We start from the raw sequence: 24,330 nt of genomic DNA, 5'->3' as shown, positions 1-24,330 counted from the left end.
CCAATATACTTGGCTCAATCGTGTAACCCAGGTACTCTTGACTCGGCATGTTCTTCATCATACTTTTGTGTCTATTCGACAATGACTTTGAGTTCAGTGGGCCTTAGTCTAGTTTGGCCCATCTAAGATGGGTTTGGTTGTATGCTGTTAGCCATTTTAAGTTTATTTTTACTCGTCTCCCACAGAAATCACATCATTCATTATTTGGCAAAAACAAAAAATTACATTTTACTTTGCAATATATAATTATAATAAAGTAAACAAAAATGTCAAGGGTTGGTTTAGGAAGTGGGTTAGCTTTTTGATTTTTTGATTTTTTTAGTTATTTTAGCCTAGGCTAAAAAGTTTGGTTTGGGAAGGACTTTTTTGACTTTTTTTGTGAGAGAATAGTGTAATGATTATGAATTGGATGTGATGTTTTGTTTGTTATGGCTAAAATAGCCTATTTTGTCTTTTGTGGTTAAAATAGCCAAAAAAGCCCACAAAATCACTTCCCAAACGGTGCCCAAGTTTTCAATTTTTATTTTATTTTATTTTGAATAATGTTATGGTAATTAAATTTAGAGACAAATTATGGGTAACTTGTATATATCATTGATATATTAAAAGAGTCTTATAAACAAGTGTGCATAGATAAAAATAAATAAATAAATAAATAAAAAAGGACAAAAAATTAAACAATACAAAATAATTTTTAGCAAAAATTACAAAATAAATCCTAGGGTTTGAGCCATTTAATAAAAGAAATCCTAAGTTTTAATTTTGTCAATTAAAACTTTAACTTTTTGATTTATTTTTAATTTAAACTATTTGTTTATTTCATTAAGTTAAACAGAAAAAATAATATTTTAATTATTAAACTCAATAAAAAAAATTAATATTTTAGACATTTTCTGTATACCTACATTTATAATAACTAAAATATTATTTTTCAGTCAATTTTATTTAATAAAAATAAATAAATAATTTAGATTGAAAATAACTAAAATGATTAGGATTTAAATTGACAAAATTAAAAATTCATAATTTATTTTGTCATAAGGTTCATTAGTTATTATTTTATTTTATTTTAATAATTTATCTTAATTTTTATTAATTTCAAAACAATTTCATTAAATTAATTTTTATTTTTATTTTTCATAAAAATTAAACACTTTTTATACAGTATTTTTCTTCTATAAAAATCATTTATCACTTGAATGAAACAAATTTTCTTTTCCTTTCACTTGGAAAAAACACTACCAGCTACTAGCAAGCTAATACAAACAAGTTAATCAAACCAAACAAAAAAATACAAATAAATTACCCATTTGACAATTCTACCCTTACAAAGAAACAAAATGAAAGAACCCAACATTGGTAATTTTCGTAATTTATTCTTTTACGGAGGCTCAATTATTATTCTTTTTTTCCCTCCTCTCAAGGCCCCAAATCAAGAAACCCTAAAATCCAAAAACCCGCAAATACTGACAGATAATATATACAGAGAGAGAGAGAGAAGAGCTAGAGAGAGAGAGAGAGAGGTTTTCGCCGTAAATGGTGTTAGAAAGCATTGCAAGAGCGAACCAGAGACTTTGAACAGTCGTTTAGGTCTTTTTGGAATCACTTTTTGACTGTTGAAAAGTGATTCTGAGTTCATCTTTCTTCGCCTGTAAGTTCTCTTTTCTTACATTTGAAGTTCTATTTCTGTTTTTGTTTCAGCTTATACGGTTAAAATGTTGAATTGAGCTTCATTTTCTGTGTTTTCGGTGTTGAGTTTTTTTGTATGAATGTTGAATTGAGCTTAATTTTCTGTGTTCTTGGTGTTTTTAATTTTATTATTATTTTTTAAAAGATATACAGATATAGATAGAGATGGAGAGTGAAGAGGTTATGGCGGGTTTGATAGATGTGGGTAGTGTTGTCACTTCAATTAGTGATGGATTAGAGCAAGAGGTCAGTAGTGTTAGAGAAAATGAGAACTTGGGTGTTGACCTTTTGGAGGGTTTGGATTCCTATTTGGACGATATTAATGACCGGTTGACTATTTCGAGGATGGTTAGTGACTCTGTTATCAAGGGGATGGTGAAAGCGGTTGAACGAGTGGCGGACGAGAAAATTGCTGCCAAAGAATTGGAGGTGGCCAGTCTGAAGGAGAGATTGCATTTTCACAAATTGAGTGCTGATGAAAGTGTGTCATCAGGATCCCCAATGGCACACCGAGAGCAAAGAAGTTTGGAAAATGGGTTGTATTGTAGCTTTCCTGATGCTGTAGTGGAGCATGATAAGATGAGGGAATCTTTATGCAGCCTAAGAAGTGTGGCCATGGACCAGATTAAGAAGCTCAAGAAAGATATTGATAGCATAAGAGGGTGTAGTTCAATGAGAAAGATTGGTTCTGGTTCAGAATTGGTGGGATTGGGTGGAATTCTTCCAATGGAGGCATCTGAAAGCTTGGTGGGTGTAGATAAAAGACTCAATACTCTGAAAACTACAGTGGATACTATCTGTACACAGGCAGATGATATGGTTCACTTGGCTAAGGCATCACTTTGTGAGTGTCAGCAGGAGCAGGAGTTTCAGAGGGAGGTTGAAACAATGGTAATACGGAGTTCAATTATGAGTATCCACGACGAGTTTGAAGATAAATTACGGGATCAAAATGCTCATCTTTGTGGCAGCCAAAGCATGAACTGGCTTGAAAGGATCAATGAGGTTTCAAATTTACGCAAGGAATTAGATGTGATCTTGAAGTCACTATCCAATGCTGAAACTGGACAGTTAATTTCTCATGGATCTCATGACATGGATCATTTTCACCACAAAGCTTTGAGCAATCATGTTTTGCCATCAACTTCGATTTTGGATGGAAATGGCAAACTTGAAGAGTCTAAAAATGGTATGCCTGATAACTGGGATGCTGCCCAATTAAAGCATATGTCAAAGGATGAATTGGTGAATTATTTTAATTCTATGATAACAAAGATGAGGAGGAACCATGAATCTAAGGTACAAGAATTGACTGAAGTTTATTTCGGTCTTAAGCGGGATTACTTAAAAATGAAAGAGAAGGGAAAAATAAAAGAGAAGGGATCTTCTTTGCCACTTCAGAAGGATACAGATTTGGACATATTGAGGAAGAAGATCCCCGAGGTCATTTTGAAATTGGATGACATCCTTGTGGAAAATGAAAAAATTGCTACATTGAGCAACAATGTCGAGTCTCTTGGCAACTTAAAGGATAGGCTCAATGGCCTTCTTTCAGAAAATCGCCAACTCAAGGAGTCGCTTGCATATAAACGAAAGGAAGTGAAGTGTCTATCATCACAAGCTTCTGATGCTTCTGACCGGATGTCGCACCATGCTTCGAAAGAAGCAAATTTGCTAAAATTGATAAGTAATCTTAAAGCTGATGCGAAAGATGCAGAGATAGAAGCTTTGGTCTCTGAGGAGGTATATAAATGTGTTCTGAGGGAGGTAACTGCCCAGATCAACCGTGACACAGAAGAGTTAGCGTTGCAATCTATTGCCATGCAAGAGGTCTATGAAATCATTTATAGAGAAGCTTCTCAAGATGCTGAAGCTACCAGCAAGAGTGAAATTGGAGATTCAGATATTGAATCCTTGGTCATGCAAGGACTGTGCGGAGTTATTTTCAAGGAAGCTATTAAGGATGCCCAGTCACAAATTAATAACTTGAACAGAAAGTACTTGCATGAAAATGAAATTCGAGTTTCCCTTGAACTGAAAAATGAAGAGGAATCAAGATTGATGATTGAAGAGAACAACAATTTAAAAGACCAGGCAAGTTTGCTGCAAACATTAGTTTCTGAGAGAAGCAAGGAATTAGATTTAACAAAGGGTGAGTTGGAAGAGGTGCTGGAGCAAATTGATGTTGATAAGGTGGAAATGAACAAATTGAATCAGAAGCTTGAACTAAAGACAAATGAGTTTAGGGAAGCTGATGAACAGAGAAATTGGCTTATGGCTGTTATCCAGGAGAAGCAAAATGCTATATTATTGCTTGGAGTGAAAGAAAATGAACAGAGTAAGCAAATGCAAGAAATAATCGTTCTTGTCCATGGACTTTCAAAAGCATTTTCTGATTTTGAACGTCAAGCAGCTGAGGGTATCGAAAAGAATAATTTAAGGTAATTACAGTTACTAATAGACTTTTTATTTTTAAACTTTGAATATTTCAAATAAATCTGAATTATATGCATTCTTAAGGTTTGCACTGCCTTGAACTTGAGACTGGTTTATGTGCCTGTAATTTTATAAAATCCGCATGTTTGGGCCAATTTCAGTATTTCTTTTTTATTGGACGTGTTAAGTGTGTCGTTTTTTTTTTAACCCTCAATCATTAGCTACATTTTATTTATTTATTTATATATTTATTTTGGTGTACTTTTTTCAGCTTGTTTATTATTTCCACTTCTTTTACTATTGTAACGTTCCTTGATTATTTTTTGTTTCATTGATCAAGTTGTGGTGGACTCTGTTCAAAGACAAGTTTGTCCTTGATTGAGTTTATTGGACTGAGAACTTATGTTTGCTTCATTATTTTTTCCAGGTTGGAAGAATCAAGTTCTCAGTTGAGTTCTCTTATCCAGAAAACCAATAAGCTTAAAAGAACAGAGGTGCTGTACAAAAAGAAATGTGCTGACCTTCAATTGGCTGAATCTGAGGTACTGATCTGTCTTAGGAATCAAATATTGTTTGGTGTGCATGTGTTGGAACTATGAACTAATTTCTAAATCAACATTTCATCATATATGAGCCTCGTACTCATTACTGTCTTATTTGGGGAGTAGTCCATATGACATGTGTCATTTAATAGCCTTATATGGTAAATAACTGCAATCAAACCTAGGATATTAAAATGTTGACATATGGAGCAATTTCTCATCTGGATGAACTATTAGGAGAACAAGAAATTGCATTCTTTCACCCGGTATCGGAAACTGACCGCTGAAATCTAATGTTGTTTGCATCTTTGAGTCACCTGGACTGAAGAAATAAAATAAAAGACAAATGCATTTTTTTTGGATATCAAAGTTCTCACTGTCATTATTATTATTTTTTTGGTTCCATCTTGTGAGAAATTATAAGCATTGGCTTGCTACCTTATTAAAAGAATTTTGCTTTCGGGCTCAAATGGAATGCAACCAAGATCAACCTACACGACAAAAGAAGAAATCATGGACCAAGCATAATAACTCAATGAGGATGAGGAAAGAATAGGGAGCATTGAATTATTTTCTGTTGCATAGTGAGCATTGAAATGCAATAATTGCACAACCTTCAGTATTTTACACTTAATCCATCCTTCTCAAGTTTTATACCAAATATTATTAACCTCTTCTTGTTAATAATTCACCAATAGATGGGGTATGCTCTCTTCTGGTTATCATCTGATGTCACTGTCAAAAAAGTCTTATGTATACGAATGAGATATCAAATATTTTGTGAACTTCCAGCTTATGCATGCGTAGAATAATTTTGTTTGAAATTTTATATACTCTGAAAGTTAAGGCAGGGTATAAATAATAAATGTAGATAATTCAACAATTTAATTAAATCAACAATAGTAGTGATGATGATTATTCGAACTGACATGCATACTTTGGGGTTGACACGTTGTAAACAACAAACTGATTAACCCAGACCAGAAGAGCAATAGTGGAAGGATGAGAGCTGCTATCCAAACATGAAGAAATAGAAAAAGACTAGACGGAAAGTCCAAAAGGGACCCAAGCTGCCAGTGCCACAATCCATTATTCTTTGCTTTACAGTACACAATGATTTACTAGTTCATATGTACCAAAAAATAATTAATTTATTTGTTCATTTTGTTCTCCCATGTTTCGTAATATGTGATTTTGGGATTCAAAAGTTTGAATCTAGGGCAAATGGCACCAATCTCAACGTAGTTTGATTGAAATATTTTAGTAGTTAATACCAAATTTTGTTGTGTCATGGTCACAGGTTTTTATTAGCACCCTAAAAAAAGGAGAAAAGGGAAAGATGTTAATATTACTATACAATTGAAAACTATGTGCTTCAAAGCCATAGTGGCACAATTGGTAATGTTGAGAACAAAGGGGGAGAGGAAAACTGAAGAGGGATAGAAAGTGCCACACATCTCACAAATTTTAGTTCATTGATTCATTATTGAACTTTGTCATTTTTTTCTAAATTGTTTGCAGTGGTTATTGAACTTTGACATTTTTATCTAAATTGTTTGCAGTATAAATGAAGCACTTTTGAAATTCTATTTACTATTTTCTTGCTGGATTTTTTCCTTTGAATTCAGGTTGATCTTCTAGGGGATGAAGTTGATGCACTTTTAAGCCTTCTTGAGAAAATATACATAGCACTTGATCATTACTCTCCAATTTTGCAACATTATCCTGGGGTAAGATGGATTCTGTCTCTTTTTAGTTTTTTACACCTTTCTTTCTTGAAAATTTTAGCTTTGATATTTTACATGCATACTCTTTCTTATTTCTTGCCTCTCTTTTTTGATTGTCTTACCATGCCATGGGGGAAGGTGCGAAGGGGAGGGAAAATACAAGTCTCTTAAAGTCACTGTGCATGACTTGTTCATATGTTGAGGTTTTGCATCGTAGACATTCACATTGTGTAAACAATTAGAACCATTTTTTGTGATCCACCTAGTGGTTCTAGGTCAACAAGTGGAGAGAATTCAACATACTATTCTTGTACATGTATATGTACATGTTTTTATCTTACTGTTTACTTTATTTCCCCACTTAAAGTTTCTAAAAGTTCAACATGTACTACATAGTGATTTGGTAAAATTTTCAAGCACCATCTAATTTTGACTATTTGTTGTGATGATTGGAGGATATAGTTGTGTCGTCAAGTGCAATATGCAATGGTATTCTGCATTGTGCTTGGGGGATTTAAAGATTTTTGAGACTGAAAACCCCCAAATAACATTATGCATCTATCACTATCAATGCCTTGCGTAATTTAATACATTCTCGTATCCCATTAACCAATTGTTTCCAAATGGGAAAAACAGTGTCCATTTATTCAGCCTGTTGTCCTGCTTGGTGCAGATTATTGAGATCCTGAAACTGGTCAGAAGAGAATTAAGTGGAGAATCTACTAAGCCTGTTTGATCATCTTTTGGACGAGGTAATATGTTTGTTGAAGATAAGGATCCCAGACATTGAATACTTACTAATTAAATTTTATGATTTTATGATTTACCTAAATCACATGTGATTGTATTCCAGCCTTACAAATATCGAAGGGGAATTTTTTTTTCAAAGCAATGATGATACCACATCATCATTGACACATGGTATCCAATTACAGATTGTCATGCACACATAGTTAACCCTACTTTGCTGATGTGGAATTTATTAAATTGTTACTTATATTTGACTAATGCAGTTTGCCCACCCATCCATGTATTGTTTTGTTGTTAGTTGGTGATATCACATGTTAATGATAAAAAAAAGCGTCTAATTAGTACACGTTATCATTAACGTGTTAATGATAACATGGTATATTAAATTTTTACTCATAAATATGGTGGTTTTCTCAATAATTTTAGTATATATAATTACATAACATTGCAAGGTCTTTGAAGTTGAAAATCCCAATACATTTTTCTCAAATTTTTGAATTATTAATATGCAGTAATACATTTGTCATGATATTATTGGTTATCCCATCTCTTTGCTTTTATGTTCTGAATTTCATTAATACCATTGGTTGATCAATATGGAAAGTATTTTGAATTTCTTTAGTTATGGATGCTTCTTTCCATTTTCTTTGTCTAAGCATCACACTGTTCTTTTATGTTGAACAGAGGCAAGGTCACATTGTTTCCTTTTGAATTCACGTTGATATCATTGTGGACCAATCAATTGTGTTGGTGAAAACAACCAAGCATGACTACTATTGACACTTTTGTGAGATTGTGCTATAGAAGAGAATCGATGAAAGTGACTACTAGAGACACTTTTGTGAGATTGTGCTATATAAGAGAATCGATGAAAGTCCAAATGTCTTTGACAAACTCCGCAAATCCCTCAAGAAAGCTCTGTTTTTTTGTTGTATAATACATAATTTCCAGATACTTTTGTTTCAAACCAGAGGATATAGTGGTTTATTTCTTTATTATTGTTCTTAATCATAGTATTTAGTTTTCTTATATATATAGGTCTGAAATGTAAATTTGCTTCTACTGCAGTAAATTAGAGAGAGAGAGAGAGAGAGAGAGAGAGAGAGAGAGGGTTTATGCATAGCGATTTGCTTGTAACCCTTTTGTTTCAAGTGTTCATGTGATTATACCTTTTACTTGATTCTCATACCTACTACAGTGTTTGTATTGGGAATAAGATGGCTGTGTTTGAAGTTCTATATATATTGCAACGTCTATTGGGAAGTACAGTAGTTTTTCTTTTCTTATCTTTCTGTTTTTTCTCTCTAAGGAAAATAGTGAGAATGCTCAAACCTGTTTGTTTACTAGGAAAGTGGGCCATGGTAGAATAGAAAGAGATTGAAACCAATTGTGCTTTTGGGAGAATGAAATTCTTTTCCCACCAAATGAAATTCTTTTCCCACCAATTATTTTCAGCAAAATTCAAAACTTCACTTCAGTTGTCAGGAAAGGAAAGTAAAATACAGAAAATCTAGTTTAATGTCTTTATATAAAATTCAAATAGATAATATATATATATATATATGGGTTAATTGCACTTTTCATTCATAATTTAATTCAAATTTTAGTTTAGTTCTTATAGTGTCAAATTGAATAATTTGGACCATGCATTTTAAATCCAGTTTTAATTTGATTTTTCTAACCAAATCTCTATTAAATTTTTTTACGTGTACATTTTAAGAGATTGATAAGTGTTTTAAAATTATTTACTTTAACTTCCAAATTGAATAGAAGAACTAAACTAAAATTAGATTTATAAACTATAGGGATCAAATTATCCAATTTGAAAGTATAACAACTTAAAATCAAATTATAAAGATAAAAAATATAATTAACTCATATATTTTTATCTATTTGAAATTTATATGACGACATTAAACTAGGTTGTCCCATTCTGTTAAAAAAACAAAAACAAATCAATAATTGACATGGTTGCTGATCAATCCAATTTGAAATCATGTTACTACAATGAGACATGGGCTACTAATCAATCCTAGTAGAAATTAGACAAGGCCGCCCTACATTATTTCTTGGTTTTGACTAATAATATGGAACCATTCACAAGGGCTGCCTTCAATTATGGAAACATGTTTTCAATTACCCATATAAAGAATAGACTAATTAATTCTCACAAAGCCCTTGAAATTCTCATACTGTCACTTTTGAGTGAATTTGATTTGATGCCAATTGGCATGGCACACTAATTGCATCATTATATTATATTTTTTCTTTCTTTTTCAATTATTGTGTGATAATGATTTATTTGTAATATTATATACGAGTAATATAAGATCAATAATTTAAAAGGGGCTGGCTTCCCTCCAGTTCGATCACAGATTTGAAGGTATTGTTGGGTTTGTGGGAGCCTATTACAGGTCTTATTTCGATAATTCGAACCGTTCAATATGTAGAACTCGTCGAGTACTATATGCCTTTTATAAAAAAATCATGTTGATCGGATATCGATAGCTATCTCATCTGATCAGATTTCTGTCAACCGTTTATTTTTTTACCGTCTATTTTTTTTTATACAAAATTGATTTGATCGCATAGCTATCGATATCCAATCTACGTGATTTTTTACAAACATACAGTACTCGACAAGTTTTACATATTAAACGGTTCAGATTATTAAAACGGGATCCGTGGTAGACTCTCACAGGTTCAACAATATCTTCCAGTCCGATTATGGACCGGAGAGAAGCCCATCCCATTTAAAAAATTGAATTATATAGTTGACTCTCAATAATTGGAATAAAAATTTATTAAGTTATATTTGTAGAATTATATTTAAAAAATGTTTAGTTGAAATTTAAGTCCTTCGTGAGCATAGCACCGAATTGGAAGGGGAGGCCCTTGTTGTGAGCTACACCATGCAGCACACCTTAGTGTGACTAGTGGGATTTGTCTCTGCATATTTTCATTATTCAAATCATTTAATTTGATGGAGTGCATGTGCATGTGATCTATGACTCTTTAATAAATTTGTTCAGTCACATTAATATTGTTTTAATAAAAAAATCATGCAATTGTAAAACATATTTTCTCATAGTCGTTTCCATTTTTTTTTTAAAAAGATAAATTTATGTAAGAATGTGCAAATGCACATCAAAGAAATGCCAAAGTCATAGTAACATATAGAATGAAAACCAAGTTTTCAAAGATTTTTTTTTACTTGCACTGGCCATTTTTAAGCTCAAAATGTTAAATGGCCTAACTTAAATTTTTAGAAACACACAATTTATTATGTCCATATAAGACAAAAAATGAATGTTCCTTCTACTTTTTCAAGCTATACTTAAATAGGTTAAGTGATTAACGAATTATCCAATATAGAAAGACAAGTAATCAATGGACAATGGTGTGCTATAACTATTTTCAAAGAAGGACAAAAAATAACAAATAAGTTGATTAATTTTATACTCTTTCACTATAAATTAAAAGAACAAAATTACAAGGATAAAAAAAAATATCACAACCAACCACATGCTGGGATTGTGAATTTTTAATATCTGTTCTATAAAAAAATTAAATTTAATAATTATACAGAACTAGACGAAAAGGACAATGAGTTAGTTTCTCACACAATAACAAAGTTTAAGCACAACTACAAATTATGTCACCATTTTGAATCACCGCCTATGTGAATATTCGGTAATTAGTTCTTCATTTGAAAATAATAATTGAAGAAATATTAAACATGAATAATACTTTACTATATCCTAATAATATAAGATGATAGAAAAACAGTTGATAGATAACATTGCTCTAAATTATATTCTACAAATGATTAGAATACCGCATTGTCAATAATTCTTCATCTATTTTGAATTTATCTTTACAACTCAAATCTCAAAATTTTTTGTTTTTGTTTTTGTTTCTATTTTTAACTTTGTTTAGTAACAACTTGTCAATTGGCTTGTTTTATGAGTTTTGTTTGTAGTATTTAAATGAATTCTAAGTCACAAAGTACAAATGAAATTAAAACTAGATCAAAGTTTAAACAAATTCACCAAAGATAAAAGTCGTTTTAATTTTTTTTTTCTTTTTCAAATTCAATCATTTTCTTAAAAACTTTTAGGGCCTTGTTTAAAAGCACCTTAAAAAAAAAAAGAAATGAAAAAACTCACTTAAAACAAAAACCAAAGAAACAAGACAAGTTTGTTTGCAATAGATAGAAAAATTCACTCCAAATCAATAGAGATACTTTTGTGTTTTTAGATCACCAAACAAAACTTGTTTATTTCACTAGAAAATTAAAATTTCAAGTCGTCTTGTCCTTCTAATATTATAAGAAAAGTAACTCATCATTAAATTTAAAAAAAAAAAATTATAATTATTTGATTTTTTTAAACCATCAATCACTGATTATAAAGTCAGAATTTCCAGTGATCTTGTCTGTCCAATGTTCTAAAAACAAAAAACTTGCCATTCATTTAATTTATCTTTTTTAATGAATATAATGTTGTACTTTAGTTTATTTCATTTGATTATTATTTATTTTTTTTTTTGTTACCAACAATAAAGGGGTAAATCATTGGGTACGGAAGAGGAAGAAGACAAAGGGTTGTCTTTCATAATGATAAAAACAACAGGGGTAATTATGGAATTCTGCAAGAATAATTGGACAGTGCTGATTATAATGGAGACACAGGCATGTGACCCATCTCTCTCTCTCAATGAAGTTCATCTCTGGCATCCTCCACCACCTTCCATCTCACAGCCCGATAATTACAAAATAATTTAAAAATATAAACGTGATATTATATAATATTGTGATTAATAAAAAATATAAATAGATAAGATATTATATTAGATAATTGAAGAATATAAAAGAATGTATTAAATAATAATTAATTAAAAAATATAGACACATAATACTTCGAGAATATTTTATAATTTTCCCTCGCAAACCAACTAAAAATGGGGTTTACACTTTGCCCACTATAATTTTATAAAACTTATATTTTGTCCTTTGTATATTTTGGACCATATAATTTGGTAAAAGTTACCATTGTACCTTGTAAAGTAAAAATGTGTATACTTTCCACCTTACAATTTTGTAAAAATTGCTTTTTTACATTTTTATTCTTCCCTACAATTGCTAATAATCTTTAAACATTAAGAATGCAAACTATAATTTGTATAAAATTACAAGCTATATATTGAAAATTTATTTTAGGATAATGGCACTTTGGAGTTATTTGATGCTATTTATTTTAAGTTAAAATTTAATAATTAAAAAACAAAAACAAAAATGCCTCTTTGTTTCAGTTTCTAAGTACTTATTTTTTTCAACTTATTTAAATTATTTTTATTTTATAAATTATGCTCTAAATAGTTTGGTATAAATTTTCAAAATAAAATAAAAAATATAAACTACACTAAACAACTCTTTCGTTGTCTTATAGTTTTACAAAATTTTCACTTCACCCTTTTAAGTAGGAAGGTAAGAAAAATTAAAAAAAAAATTGACCAAACCAGTTGGATTGAATCAAATTGGCTATATTTGGTCGATTTTTTAATATGAATCGGACGATGTGGTTTTTAAAATTAATTTTTCCTATTTTCAATTTGGTAACCAATTTAGACATCTTGTGCGCTGAATTAAATTAAAATCGACTGAAAGTTTTGCATATTAAATATATAATGAAATTAGTTAAGTATAAAATTCAGTTGATTCACTTAATTATTTATTTTTTCTTAAATATTTAAAGTTTGACAATAGACATTAGCAATGTGATAAGTTATTAGTGTGCTACTCATATGTGTTTGAGATAAGTTTTGCTACTATTATGCTTATATAGTTATATCAATGTTTATGTCTTTTTCAATTTTTTTATTTTAACTCTACTTGATAGACTTGTTGTTTATTCTTATGGAATGATGCTTTTAAATTGTAGTTTTGCTTTTTCAGATTATATTTTTGTTTTTGATTCTATTTTAGTAAAAGCTTAAAAATTTAGTATTTATTAATTCTTTTATTTGTATTTTTGTGAATAGTTGAATTGGATATTGAAGTAATATACAAATGGCTAATTCAATAATTTTATATAAATTATTTATCATATTATAAATTTAAGGAATAACTTAAATTTGAAAGGTTGTAAATCAAAAGTTGCATAGCATTTGAATCGGTATGGTTTAGTAAAAAATTCAATTTATGTCGGTTCTCAATATAATATAATTGACATTATTAATTCAATATAAAATTTTACTTAAATAACTACTCAATATAAAATTTTACTTAAATATCTACCACAAATTACATTCCTACCGGTAAGATAAAAGTTTTACTTTACACTTCATAATTGTAAAAGAAAGTTATGCTTTGCAACTTGTAAAATAAGGTGTACTTTTTTTTTTTTTAATTCTCAAATAAGGTGTACTTTGCACCCTACAATTTTACAAAGGTTGCACTTTTCACATTCTAAATTTTCACTATATTTTCCAATAGTTTCTAAGAATTGAGAGTGGAAAGTGCAATTTCTACAAAATTATAGAATACAAAGTAAAATATTTTATTTAACAAGGGGTAAAATTTAATTTTCATAAATTTACATAATGTAAAGTGCCATTTTCATTTTACAAGAGTAAAGTGAAACATCAACCAAACTGTAAGAGCATCTCCAACCCATCCTCCATATTCCATATCTTCAAATATGGAGGATGCTCTCCCAAAAACAACTCCAATCCATCCTCAATATCCTCCTCGATTTGGGAGGATGATGAATTGATCCTCCAAATATAGAGGGAGGATGAAAAAATAGAGGAGACTCTAAAACACTATTCACTCTATATTTCTTAATTATATTCGAAATAACTTTTAATGTGTAAATTTAATTTTTATAAAAATGGCATCAATAAAAAGTGTAAAATCATACCTTTAAAATGAGTATAATATTAAATATGTTTTACAAAAATTTTAAAATTAAATATTTATTAATGAACAAAAATTACTTTTTGATTGGAGTTTGAATGAAGGAAATGAAGGTTTGTGGTTGGAGTTTGAATGAATAGTGACCTCCTCTATATTTACTTTTTAAATAAAAAATACTATTTTCATCCTCTTGAGAAGATGATGTGGTTGGAGATGCTTTAAGAAGCAAAGTGCCCTAAACACTATAAAATATTGAAATATAATATTTTTTTTTTTAAAAAAGAGATAATTATTCATCCCTTAGGTTTAAAAAAATATAATAAAATGATAAATTTAACATAATTATATTAATATTATTTTTAAAAAATTAAATGTAAATAGTTTGTAAATACAAATACAAACAAATATAAAATACACATTTCAATTATGATAATTTTTTTATTGCCTAAATTAAAAAATTATGAGAATTTATTATAATCATGTCAATTTTTTATATTTAAATAATATTTTTGAATTTGAATTTGTATAAAGAAATTAGCTGTATCTTCAGCAGTTACAACAACTGCTACTATGCCATAAAGTGGATGATGCAGATATGAGTATGGCAGATTCTTAGCTCTTTTCTCAGGAAACAAACAATAGTCGTTTCAAGCTGAACCCATTTTCTGATTTCTCTCAAAACAATCAGAAAACTCCAATTTCCAGAACCACCCTTTTCTCCAGCTCAACCCATTTTTGATTTCTGTCAAAATACTCAGAAAACTCCAATTTCCAGAACCACCCTTTCTCTTTGTATTTTCTTTGGGGACTTTCAATCTCATTGGTGAGGGAGGAAAGTTGTATATTCTTGCATCAGCACACTCCATTGCCCTTTTTGTTTCCCATTTTGCCCTTTGTTCTTGGGGTCAGATCTGCAATTCAGTGGTGGGGTTTGTTGGTTGGAGATGGAGGGTGTTTGAAGAAAGTCCTGTGTGGGGTTTTATCCTTCTGTGTTCATTGCTCTTGTGGGGTACAATTAAAGGAAAATCAAGAGCCCCAGATGTGTTTAAAGAAGGTAACTTAAGGCTTATTCTAGAATTTGAATTTGTGTTGTTCAATGCAAATTTGTGCTTGTTGAGTTTGTTATAATACAAGCCTTTTCTTGATTTTCTTGGACTGAATAGTTGTTAATGTGATTCAAGAACAAGTTATAATTTTCACCCTCCTATGCTTCTGTGTTCTTCAACAATCTTTATTGGGTGCATTTTAAGCTTGTGTTATAGTCCTTTTTCTTGAAGTAAAAAAGGGGGACAAAAAAGAAAACAACCCTAGTTTCTTGACAAAGTGATAGATGAGGAAGGTCCAAGGGATGGAGGTTTTGGGCCTACTCTTTCTGGTGATGATCCCTGTGTTTGTTAGAACTGGAAAAGCTGAGACAAACACTTTTCTGATAAATTGTGGCACAAATTCAAGTGTCAATGTGGATGATAGAAGATGGGTTGGTGACTTGGCCCCTGATAGCAATCTAACTGTCAGTTCTGGTATTGTGGCCACCAATTCCACCTTTAATGGAGATTCAATCTATGCGCCGCTCTATAGAACTGCCCGGTTTTTTACTAATAGTCTCAATTACACATTTAAAGTGGCCCGTGAGAGTTACTTTCTTAGGCTTCATTTTTATCCCCTTTCCTTTCAAGATTATGATGTAAATCAGTCTTCGTTTTCTGTTGTGGCAAATGGGTTGAAATTGGTTTCAAATTTCAAAGTCCCAAGTGAGATTTCACACTCAAGCTCATACTTGCAGAGTTCAGGGACCAATTCAAGTTCATTTGTTTTGATCAAAGAGTACTTCTTTGATGTTGATACGGATGTTTTTGTGATTGAGTTCATCCCGGCTAAAGGCTCCTTTGGATTTGTGAGTGCCATAGAAATTGTCCCCGTTGTAGACAACGTGTTTGTCGACTCAGTAAACAAAGTAGGTGGTGGTGCAAACATTTATCTGAATTTGAGCAAACGAGGGATTGAAACCATGTATAGGTTAAACGTGGGTGGTTCTGAGATTAAATCAAGTGATGATGAACTTTGGAGAACGTGGGGGGTGGATTCTGGCTACATGTTGACAGCAGATGCCGGGTCAGAAACTACAAACAGTTCTACCATTACTTTTACTTCTGCTAATGAGACCTCAGTGGCTCCTCTTCTAGTGTATGAAACAGCTAGAACTATGTCGAACGCTCAAGTCTTGGAGAAGAGGTTCAACATGTCATGGAAATTTGAAGTGGATCCAGATTTTGATTATTTGATCCGATTACATTTCTGTGAGCTGGATGTTGATAAGGCGAACCAAAGGATTTTCAGAATCTATATAAACAATCAGACTGCAGCGGACCGTTTCGATGTTTTTTCGAAAGCAGGAGGGAAGAATACACCGTATCATCAGGATTATTTCGATGTGTTGTCCCCGAAAATCAACACCCTATGGATACAACTGGGGCCTGACACGGCCGGTGGTGCTTCAGTTACTGATGCTTTCTTGAATGGGTTGGAGATTTTCAAGCTGAGCCGTAATGGGAATCTTGCCCGCATAGAGATACATAATCCAGAAGGAAACAAAATGTCAATGAGTCAAATCCTTTTGGCTGGAATTGGAGCAGGTATAGCTTCTATTGCTATTTTTGTAGCTTTATTTATGTTAATCTTTTGTTTTTGCAAAAGGCGAAGAAATAAACCGGGTGATACGAAAAACAACTCTCCGGGATGGTGGCCATTGTTTCTTCATGGGGCTGTTGTTAATAGTACTGCTAATTGCAAGGGATCATCGGGAAGTCAGAACCCAGTTGGGTCTGTGGCCTCTGCTAGAGTTGGTCGTTGGTTCACACTAGCGGAGATCAAAGCAGCAACTGATAATTTTGACGATAGTTTAGTGGTTGGAGTAGGGGGATTTGGCAAGGTGTACAAAGGGGAGATTGAAGACGGCACGCTTGTGGCTATTAAGAGGGCCAACCCACAATCTGAGCAGGGCCTGGCAGAATTCGAAACAGAGATTGAGATGCTTTCAAGGCTCAGACATCGACATCTCGTCTCCATGATTGGGTTCTGCGAAGAACAGAATGAAATGATCTTGGTATACGAGTACATGTCAAATGGGACGCTTAGAAGTCATCTCTTTGGTAGTGACCTCCCTCCGTTATCTTGGAAGCAACGATTGGAAGTTTGCATTGGTGCTGCGCGGGGATTACATTACCTTCACACGGGATCAGATCAGGGAATCATCCACAGGGATGTTAAGACAACTAATATACTATTGGATGAGAATTTCGTTGCGAAAGTGGCTGATTTTGGATTGTCAAAAAATGGCCCGGCTTTGGAACATACCCATGTTAGCACCGCAGTCAAAGGAAGCTTCGGATATCTTGATCCTGAATATTTCAGACGACAGCAGTTGACTGAGAAATCGGATGTTTACTCATTTGGTGTAGTGTTGCTCGAAGTTGTTTGTGCACGAGCTGTTATAAATCCAAGCTTGCCAAAAGATCAGATCAATCTCGCAGAATGGGCAATGCGGTGGCAAAGACAGAGATCACTCGAAACCATTATTGACCCACATCTGAAAAGGAAATATTCTTCGGAATCATTGAAGAAATTTGGGGAGATTGCTGAAAAGTGTCTTGCAGATGAGGGTAAGAGCCGACCAACAATGGGTGAAGTTTTGTGGCACTTGGAGTATGTCTTACAAATTCATCAAGCTTGGTTATGCGCCAATGATGGAGAAAACTTCTCTAATAGTCAGGTTATGGTGACTATTGAGGAAAAAGAAGCTGAGGAGGTACAAGAAGCTGCAACTGTCAATGACACGACCGCTTTAGCCCCAAAACAGAAAGATGACGAAGAATCTGCCGGAAACTGCTGAATCAGATGCTGTGGTTGTTGGATTCGATGAGTTTTCCCAGCTGGTAAACCCGCAGGGAACGTGAGAACTAGATTCTTTTTTCTTTTTCTTTTTTTTTGGGTACATTGGAAAATAAGAACTAGATTCTTGATACTGTAGTCAATACCCATGTTGTTATAGGCCTGAAATTTCGTCGTATAATATCCATATCATGTGATTACCCTATTAGAGAGGGGAAGAGAGTATGTAAATCATGATGATATCTGAAATACTACATGCAGCCAAGGTTTGTATTTATTTGGTTTGTGGTTTTGTATATTTTGGAGGATCTTTCCCACTGGTGGGCTCATTAATATTCTTTTATTCTTGTATGTGTTTTGTTGTTTTTAGAGCAATTTCTCTCAAATGACGTCTTTGTTTGAGGGTAATGTGTATGTTCATTGGTTCCCTATGTTTATTACTTTGCTCCATCATCTTTGTCCATTTGTTTTTATTTTGGTGCCAAATTTATTACTTTTCCATTTAGCAGCAATTTTGAAGCTGTCAATGTGAATCTCTTTTGGGTCCAAATGCTTATGGTCTGCAAGCAGTTACAAGAATTGTTCAGTAGAGAATTTCTTCTGCTGTTTAAGTTCTAAGAGATCAAGTTAGATAGTGTTGATGAAAAGTTCAACTGAATGTTTTGAGTTCTAAACAGGCTCATTTTTTGAATTTTCTATATCTGCCCTTGGGTTATCATCAATCTGGCATCCCTATGTATAGTGTGTATGGTCAAAATGATTTCACTGAATGGATGCTTACCCTTCATTTGTTTGGGAGGCAAATATTTTCATATTTTCTAAGATTTGGTACAATAAAAACAAAAGCAAAAAAAATAAATTTTTGTGGTCTACTAAAAATAAGCCTATTTAGACAGGAAATATTTTTCACCTTTTAAAGGCCAAAAATGTTTTTTTGGATTAAAGTCGTATCAATGTCTCCATACTCTCACCTCCACCACCACCAAACTTCCATCACCACAGCCACCATCACCAGTGGCAGAGCCAGAAAACTAAATCAGAATGTGCACTTATTGATTACAACTTTAATTTTTGTTTTCCATAACCAACAATAAAAAGATAATAATTTTTGAATTAATATTAAGTACAAAAACTTAAATAAATTATTACAAAAGTATTTCACATAAAATTTTACAATTAATTTCGAGTAAAATCGAAAAGAAGGTATTACGTGTAACTAGTGTATTACGGACAATGTAAAAAAGTCATATATTTAAGTTTTAATATAAATTATATAATGGTAAGATAAATCAAATTTTTACAAAATTTGAGTAAAAATTTCATATAATAGTGATATCACGTTATTATTGACATATAATATCACCAACCAATAGTAAAACAACATATGAAGAGTGAACTCTACATGCACATATAATTAATACTCTAGTAATTTTTACATATATAGTGAGATTAATTATATTTGCATATCAATAATGATGGATACTACCGTTATGTTGACATTTTTTCACAAAATTTTCGTACATAAAAATATAATTTGTTGTAGTCACTTCATTTTCAATAAAACAATCACTGTTGTTTTTATAAATTTAAAAATGCCCTTGACATATTATTCTAAATATTATTTTTATTTAAAATTTTATTATATACATATGTGAAAAAAAATAATAAAAACAATAAAAATAATAATCCAGGGGGCATGTGACCCCCCTAGTCACATGTGGCTCAGCTACTAACCATCACTAACATTGCTGTGACCACCTCACCACCACCTTCGTCCTCCCACCATCACTACCACTAATCATACAAAAAACAAAAAAAATCAAAAATTTTTATCTACGGCCACCTCACCACTGCCTTTGTCCTCTCACTACCACTACCAAAAAAAAAAATAAAAAAAAATCAAAAAAAAATTCTGAAAAAAAATTTCGTAGAAAATATTCTGTTCAAACAAATGGAGAGTTGATGATGAGTTTCCAGATCAAAATGATTTGATTTTTCTATGTTTGCTTAAGCTGCCTTTTCATAAATTTGGGTAGGGATTTAGAAATAGATAGGGAAGAGAAAAAAGTGTGTGAAATATGGTTATATTTCATTCATATTTCATTTATCTTTTCTCTTTTTCTTCCAAATTGCTACTCAAATTCATAAACCAAATACAGTCTTAAGGATTAGTTGATGGGATTTGCTTGTATATTTGGATTAATTACCTCTTAACGTCATGTTTGTTTGGGATCAAGACATATTGTAATATATTAGACTGCTAATCCTATGATCCTAGACTATTAGATTGGAAAGAATGTGTATCCTATATTTGTTTAGTCATGAGATTAGATGTTAGGAAATGACTAATTTATTGAATCCTATGTTTGTTTGAGATATTACAAAGAATGATCAATGCTCAAAATACTATTTTGCCCTTTTGTATTGTTTACTAATTAATAACAATACTAAATTTAATTTATATATTCTATTTTATTTATTGGCTAGAACTTTTAAAAAATTAAATAAATAGAATATCAATAAAAATTAAATAAATTTATTTATGTTTTAGTTGAGGTTTTTAAATTTAATTTAATTTTACTTGGTACAATACATAATAAAATCAAACATTTTGTCAATATAATAGTGAAAAAAAAATTGAATCTTTATCCCACCGTTTAAAAATATTTTAAATTTTTATCCCAGCATTGAAAAAAAAAATTGAAAAAAAATTAAGATAAATATGCTTGGGGAACAAAAGTGACATTTTACAAGTTTATCCATGGAATTATTATCTCACAATTTGTATTCCATCTTCTCTGGGACACAACAATCCCAATATGAAGGATATGTAGTTTGGTTAGACTCGTAATCTGGCTTACAAATTTTTAACCAAATAATGGACGACTCCATAAAATGAACATGAAGTTCAATCCTCCCTCCAATCCCTACAAATAAACACCTCCAAAGGGTATATCGCTCTCTATATAATAATTAGGGGTGCTCGCGATTCGATTTTGGACGGTTCGGTTTGCAATTTGAACCTGCCTGCATATGTGTGGTTTAAAAAAAATTGAACTCGCAATCGCTCGCAGTGTGGGCTCGGTTTGTGCGGATAGGGTTCGCGGATGTGCAGGCGGTTGTAGGCAATTGCAGATTGGACTTTTTTCTTTAAAAATTTATTTTTGGGATTTTTTTTTCGTTTTGTAAATATTTATTTTGGGTAATTTTCTTCCCATTTTCTAAAATGTTTGACATTAATAATTAATGAATTAAAACTTATAAAATTAAAAATACAACAAAATCAATTCCTAACACAAACATATCATTCAAAATTATAAACTTTTAAATAAAATCATTAAGTAACACAAGCACATCTTTCAAAATTCTAAACTAAATCATCAAAATCATGCACTACCTAACAATACAATTAAAGTAAAATTATTCAAAATCCTAAACTTACCAAAAAGTAATTCTTCATTAACTTTTACATTCATTCAAAATGTAATAATAAAATAACAATAAATTGTTGGCAAACTTCATCCAATTCAAACTCATTAAATAAAGTAAAAACATTTGCAAACTCGCAAACTCCATCTAGGATAGGATGAATGAAATTAACGATCCAGGTTGTTAAAAAAAATTATATTAAAAAAAAAATTAAGTGCGAACGGGTTCTTGTGGTTGCGGATGAAATCCGCAACTTGCAATAATACTATATTTCAGACCGCTTCTGCTCGTATTATATTTGTGAAACCGTTCATTTGTATAAGGATCGATTCAAATAACCCTATGCCCAGCCTTAATAATAAGGAAATTTGGGGAGGTTTGGATTGGAGGGGTAAAAGATCAAAATATTAACAAACTGTGATTATTATTAATTTTTGCTGATAAATAAATAATAAAAAAATGAAAAATAATCATTTTAAACAAATATGAATAAGGATGGGCTTATGCTAATCTCTGTCCTAATCCTTGGTATGTCATCCGGTAAGATTTTTTTGTATAATAATGATATATATAAAAAGAAATTATGAGTAATTATTAATATGTTTGGCTATTTTTTCGTTTTAACTCTTAATTTTTTTTTCTTCTCGCTTTAACCCTTTCATGTTTCAATATTAATTGCAAATCCTAATAAAATATAGGGAGCAGCTTGCCTCCAATCTTTAATCGGACTGGACGGTATTGTTCGGCCCGTGAAGGCCCACTACGGGTCCATTTTGATAATCTGAACTGTTTAATGTGTAGAACTCGTCGAGTACTATATGTTTATAAAAAATCACATTGATTGGATATCGATAACTATCTCATCTTATCAGTTTTTTGTCAACTGTTAATTTGTTCACCGTCCATTTTTTTTTTTTTTATATATATATAAAACTGATTTGATCACATAGCTATCGATATCCGATCAACGTGATTTTTCATAAATATATAGTACTCAACTAGTTTTACACATTGACGGTTCAGATTATCAAAACGATAATAGTGATGGCCCCCACGAGTCGAATAGCACTGTCCAGTTCAATTATGGACGGGAGGCAAGCTGATTCATAAAATATATACACAAAATATTATTGTGTTAATTCATATAAAAAGTAAAAAAAAAGAAAAGTGTATCGTGTGATACATAATTTCATTAATTGTAAACTTCAAAATAAAATGAAATAAGAGAAACCAGCATTACACAATTTTTAATTTTTAATTTTTAATTTTTTTTATAATTGCTTTGTTTATTTATTTATGTTTTTTTGAATGATAGTTACTCAAAACAAAAAATAAAAAAAATAAAAAAAATTGTGTTTTTTTATACCAAACAATTGTTTTTAAAAGGGAAAAGTAAATTTAAAAGGAAACAACTCAAGATAATTGTACTTTCTTGGATGGACAACTGCCACTTGTTTTGACTTACATTTTTATGAAAATGTAATTATTTTGAGTTGTTTCTATTTTTAAATATAATTTTTTAAGTAAATTTATTGTGAAACAAATAATTCTTTATTCTTAGAAAAATTTGAAAATAAATAATTGGGTTCAATTAGCCAGAATATTTTTCAAATTACTAGTAGAAGATTAAGGTTTGAAATTTAGCAAGCCATCCCTCTTATATATCTATACTATCTATACTATATATATAATAGAATATAGTGGTGTTTCCAAAAGCCTTCAAAATGCCATTCTAAAATCCCCATAATTTTAAAAAATACGTGGCAGCTCTCTTTTTAGTTTATAGCTCTTTTCCTCCACTCTCAAAGACTTTCGGAATGATAAAAACTCTTAACAAAACCTAAAAAAAATTCAAGACTTTCACTCTCTCACAACTCCTACAATAGATACATATCCCTCTCCCACGTTACTCTCCCACCTCAAACAAATCTAAAAACAAAAAACACCCATCTATCCATATCCTATAACAGATAGATATAAAAAAAAAAAAGCAAACCCCCACCCATCTATCCATATCCCCTTAAACCATTACTTCAAACAATCCACTACTACAAATATCTATACATATACTTCATTAACTTCCTACTTCAGGAGTGAACATCTGCTGAACCGCCTCTCGATCGAATGCATGTCTTGGTTTTTGTTTTTCTTTTGCTTTACTAATTTATTTTTTGTTCCAAGCATTTGTGATTTTGTATTTTGACTATAAATATTGCACAAAATTGTAGCGTGCATGTCTCTATTTTTCTTTTTCTTTTGCTCTGAACAGTGTAGTGTCCATGTTTTTGTTTTTCTTTTTATTTTGCTCTAATAATTTATAGCATACTGTGTTAGATCAAATACATTCTATATCTTCACATTCCATCACCTATTGTTTGTTCCACCAATACTTGCTGTTTGTTCCACCAATTTTGGTGTTGCGGGCTAAATACATACCGGGCCTTTTGAAGGCCATACCTGTTGTCGAACTACAGCTATCCCATGTTTATCATGTTATTCACAAATATCCAATGTTTAGTGGAACCAGAACTGTGGGATTTAATTAAATTTGCTTGGGTTAAATAGTAATGATAATTCCATTGTCATGGCTGGGCATTAGTTTTCCAAAATATGTGATCAATCCCTAAAAATAAAAATGCCTGAGCTTTTTGTCTTTCAAATGATCAGAACTTTTGTGAAGTTAAAAATTGTATGCCTTCTAGGTGATCAATTTAAGTAGATCAATAAAGTTTGCATTGTCATGGTTGGGCATCGGTTTCCCAAAATATGTGATCAATCCCTGAAAATAAAAATGTCTGAAATTTTTGTCTTTCAAATGATCAGAACTTCTGTGAAGTTAAAAATTGTATGCTTTCCAGGTGATCAATTTAAGTATATCAATAAAGTTTGCATTCAGGGACCCCCCCTCCAAGAAATATCCAATGTTTATCATGTTATTTAAAAAAAAAAA

General features: G+C 31.3%; 2 protein-coding genes across 3 annotated transcripts; both read left to right on the top strand.

Annotated features, from left to right (window-relative positions):
- Positions 1 to 1,392: 1,392 nt before the first annotated feature.
- On the top strand, positions 1,393 to 8,380 carry LOC114291585 (myosin heavy chain-like protein). Of its 2 annotated transcripts, none has more exons than XM_028235432.2 (6): positions 1,393 to 1,651; positions 1,835 to 4,130; positions 4,553 to 4,667; positions 6,296 to 6,397; positions 7,068 to 7,146; positions 7,829 to 8,380. In XM_028235432.2, exons 2-5 carry the CDS (start codon positions 1,855 to 1,857, stop codon positions 7,128 to 7,130), a joined length of 2,556 nt encoding a protein of 851 aa, XP_028091233.2. In that variant the 5' UTR covers positions 1,393 to 1,651; positions 1,835 to 1,854; the 3' UTR covers positions 7,131 to 7,146; positions 7,829 to 8,380. The 2 variants fall into 2 exon arrangements, with proteins under 2 accessions (XP_028091233.2, XP_028091234.2); XM_028235433.2 differs by having other exon boundaries at positions 1,467 to 1,651; positions 1,843 to 4,130.
- Positions 8,381 to 14,613: 6,233 nt separating this feature from the next.
- HERK2 (hercules receptor kinase 2) lies at positions 14,614 to 18,302 on the top strand. Its single transcript, XM_028235456.2, has one exon. It carries the CDS (start codon positions 15,394 to 15,396, stop codon positions 17,950 to 17,952), a length of 2,559 nt encoding a protein of 852 aa, XP_028091257.1. The 5' UTR covers positions 14,614 to 15,393; the 3' UTR covers positions 17,953 to 18,302.
- Positions 18,303 to 24,330: the final 6,028 nt, after the last annotated feature.

Source organism: Camellia sinensis, chromosome 9, assembly GCF_055761805.1.
Source record: "Camellia sinensis isolate YWXY chromosome 9, ASM5576180v1, whole genome shotgun sequence".
NCBI lineage: Eukaryota > Viridiplantae > Streptophyta > Magnoliopsida > Ericales > Theaceae > Camellia > Camellia sinensis.
The sequence above is the reverse complement of the archived record's forward strand: the minus strand, read 5'-3'. Positions and strand labels throughout refer to the sequence as shown.

Excerpts from the sequence above, each read along its gene's own strand:
- LOC114291585 (XM_028235432.2), top strand. The coding sequence starts at position 1,855 with ATGGAGAGTGAAGAGGTTATGGCGGGTTTGATAGATGTGGGTAGTGTT. Across the intron at positions 4,668-6,295 it reads TTCAATTGGCTGAATCTGAG|GTTGATCTTCTAGGGGATGA; the intron begins GTACTGATCTGT and ends CTTTGAATTCAG. Across the intron at positions 6,398-7,067 it reads TTTTGCAACATTATCCTGGG|ATTATTGAGATCCTGAAACT; the intron begins GTAAGATGGATT and ends TGCTTGGTGCAG.
- HERK2 (XM_028235456.2), top strand. The coding sequence starts at position 15,394 with ATGAGGAAGGTCCAAGGGATGGAGGTTTTGGGCCTACTCTTTCTGGTG.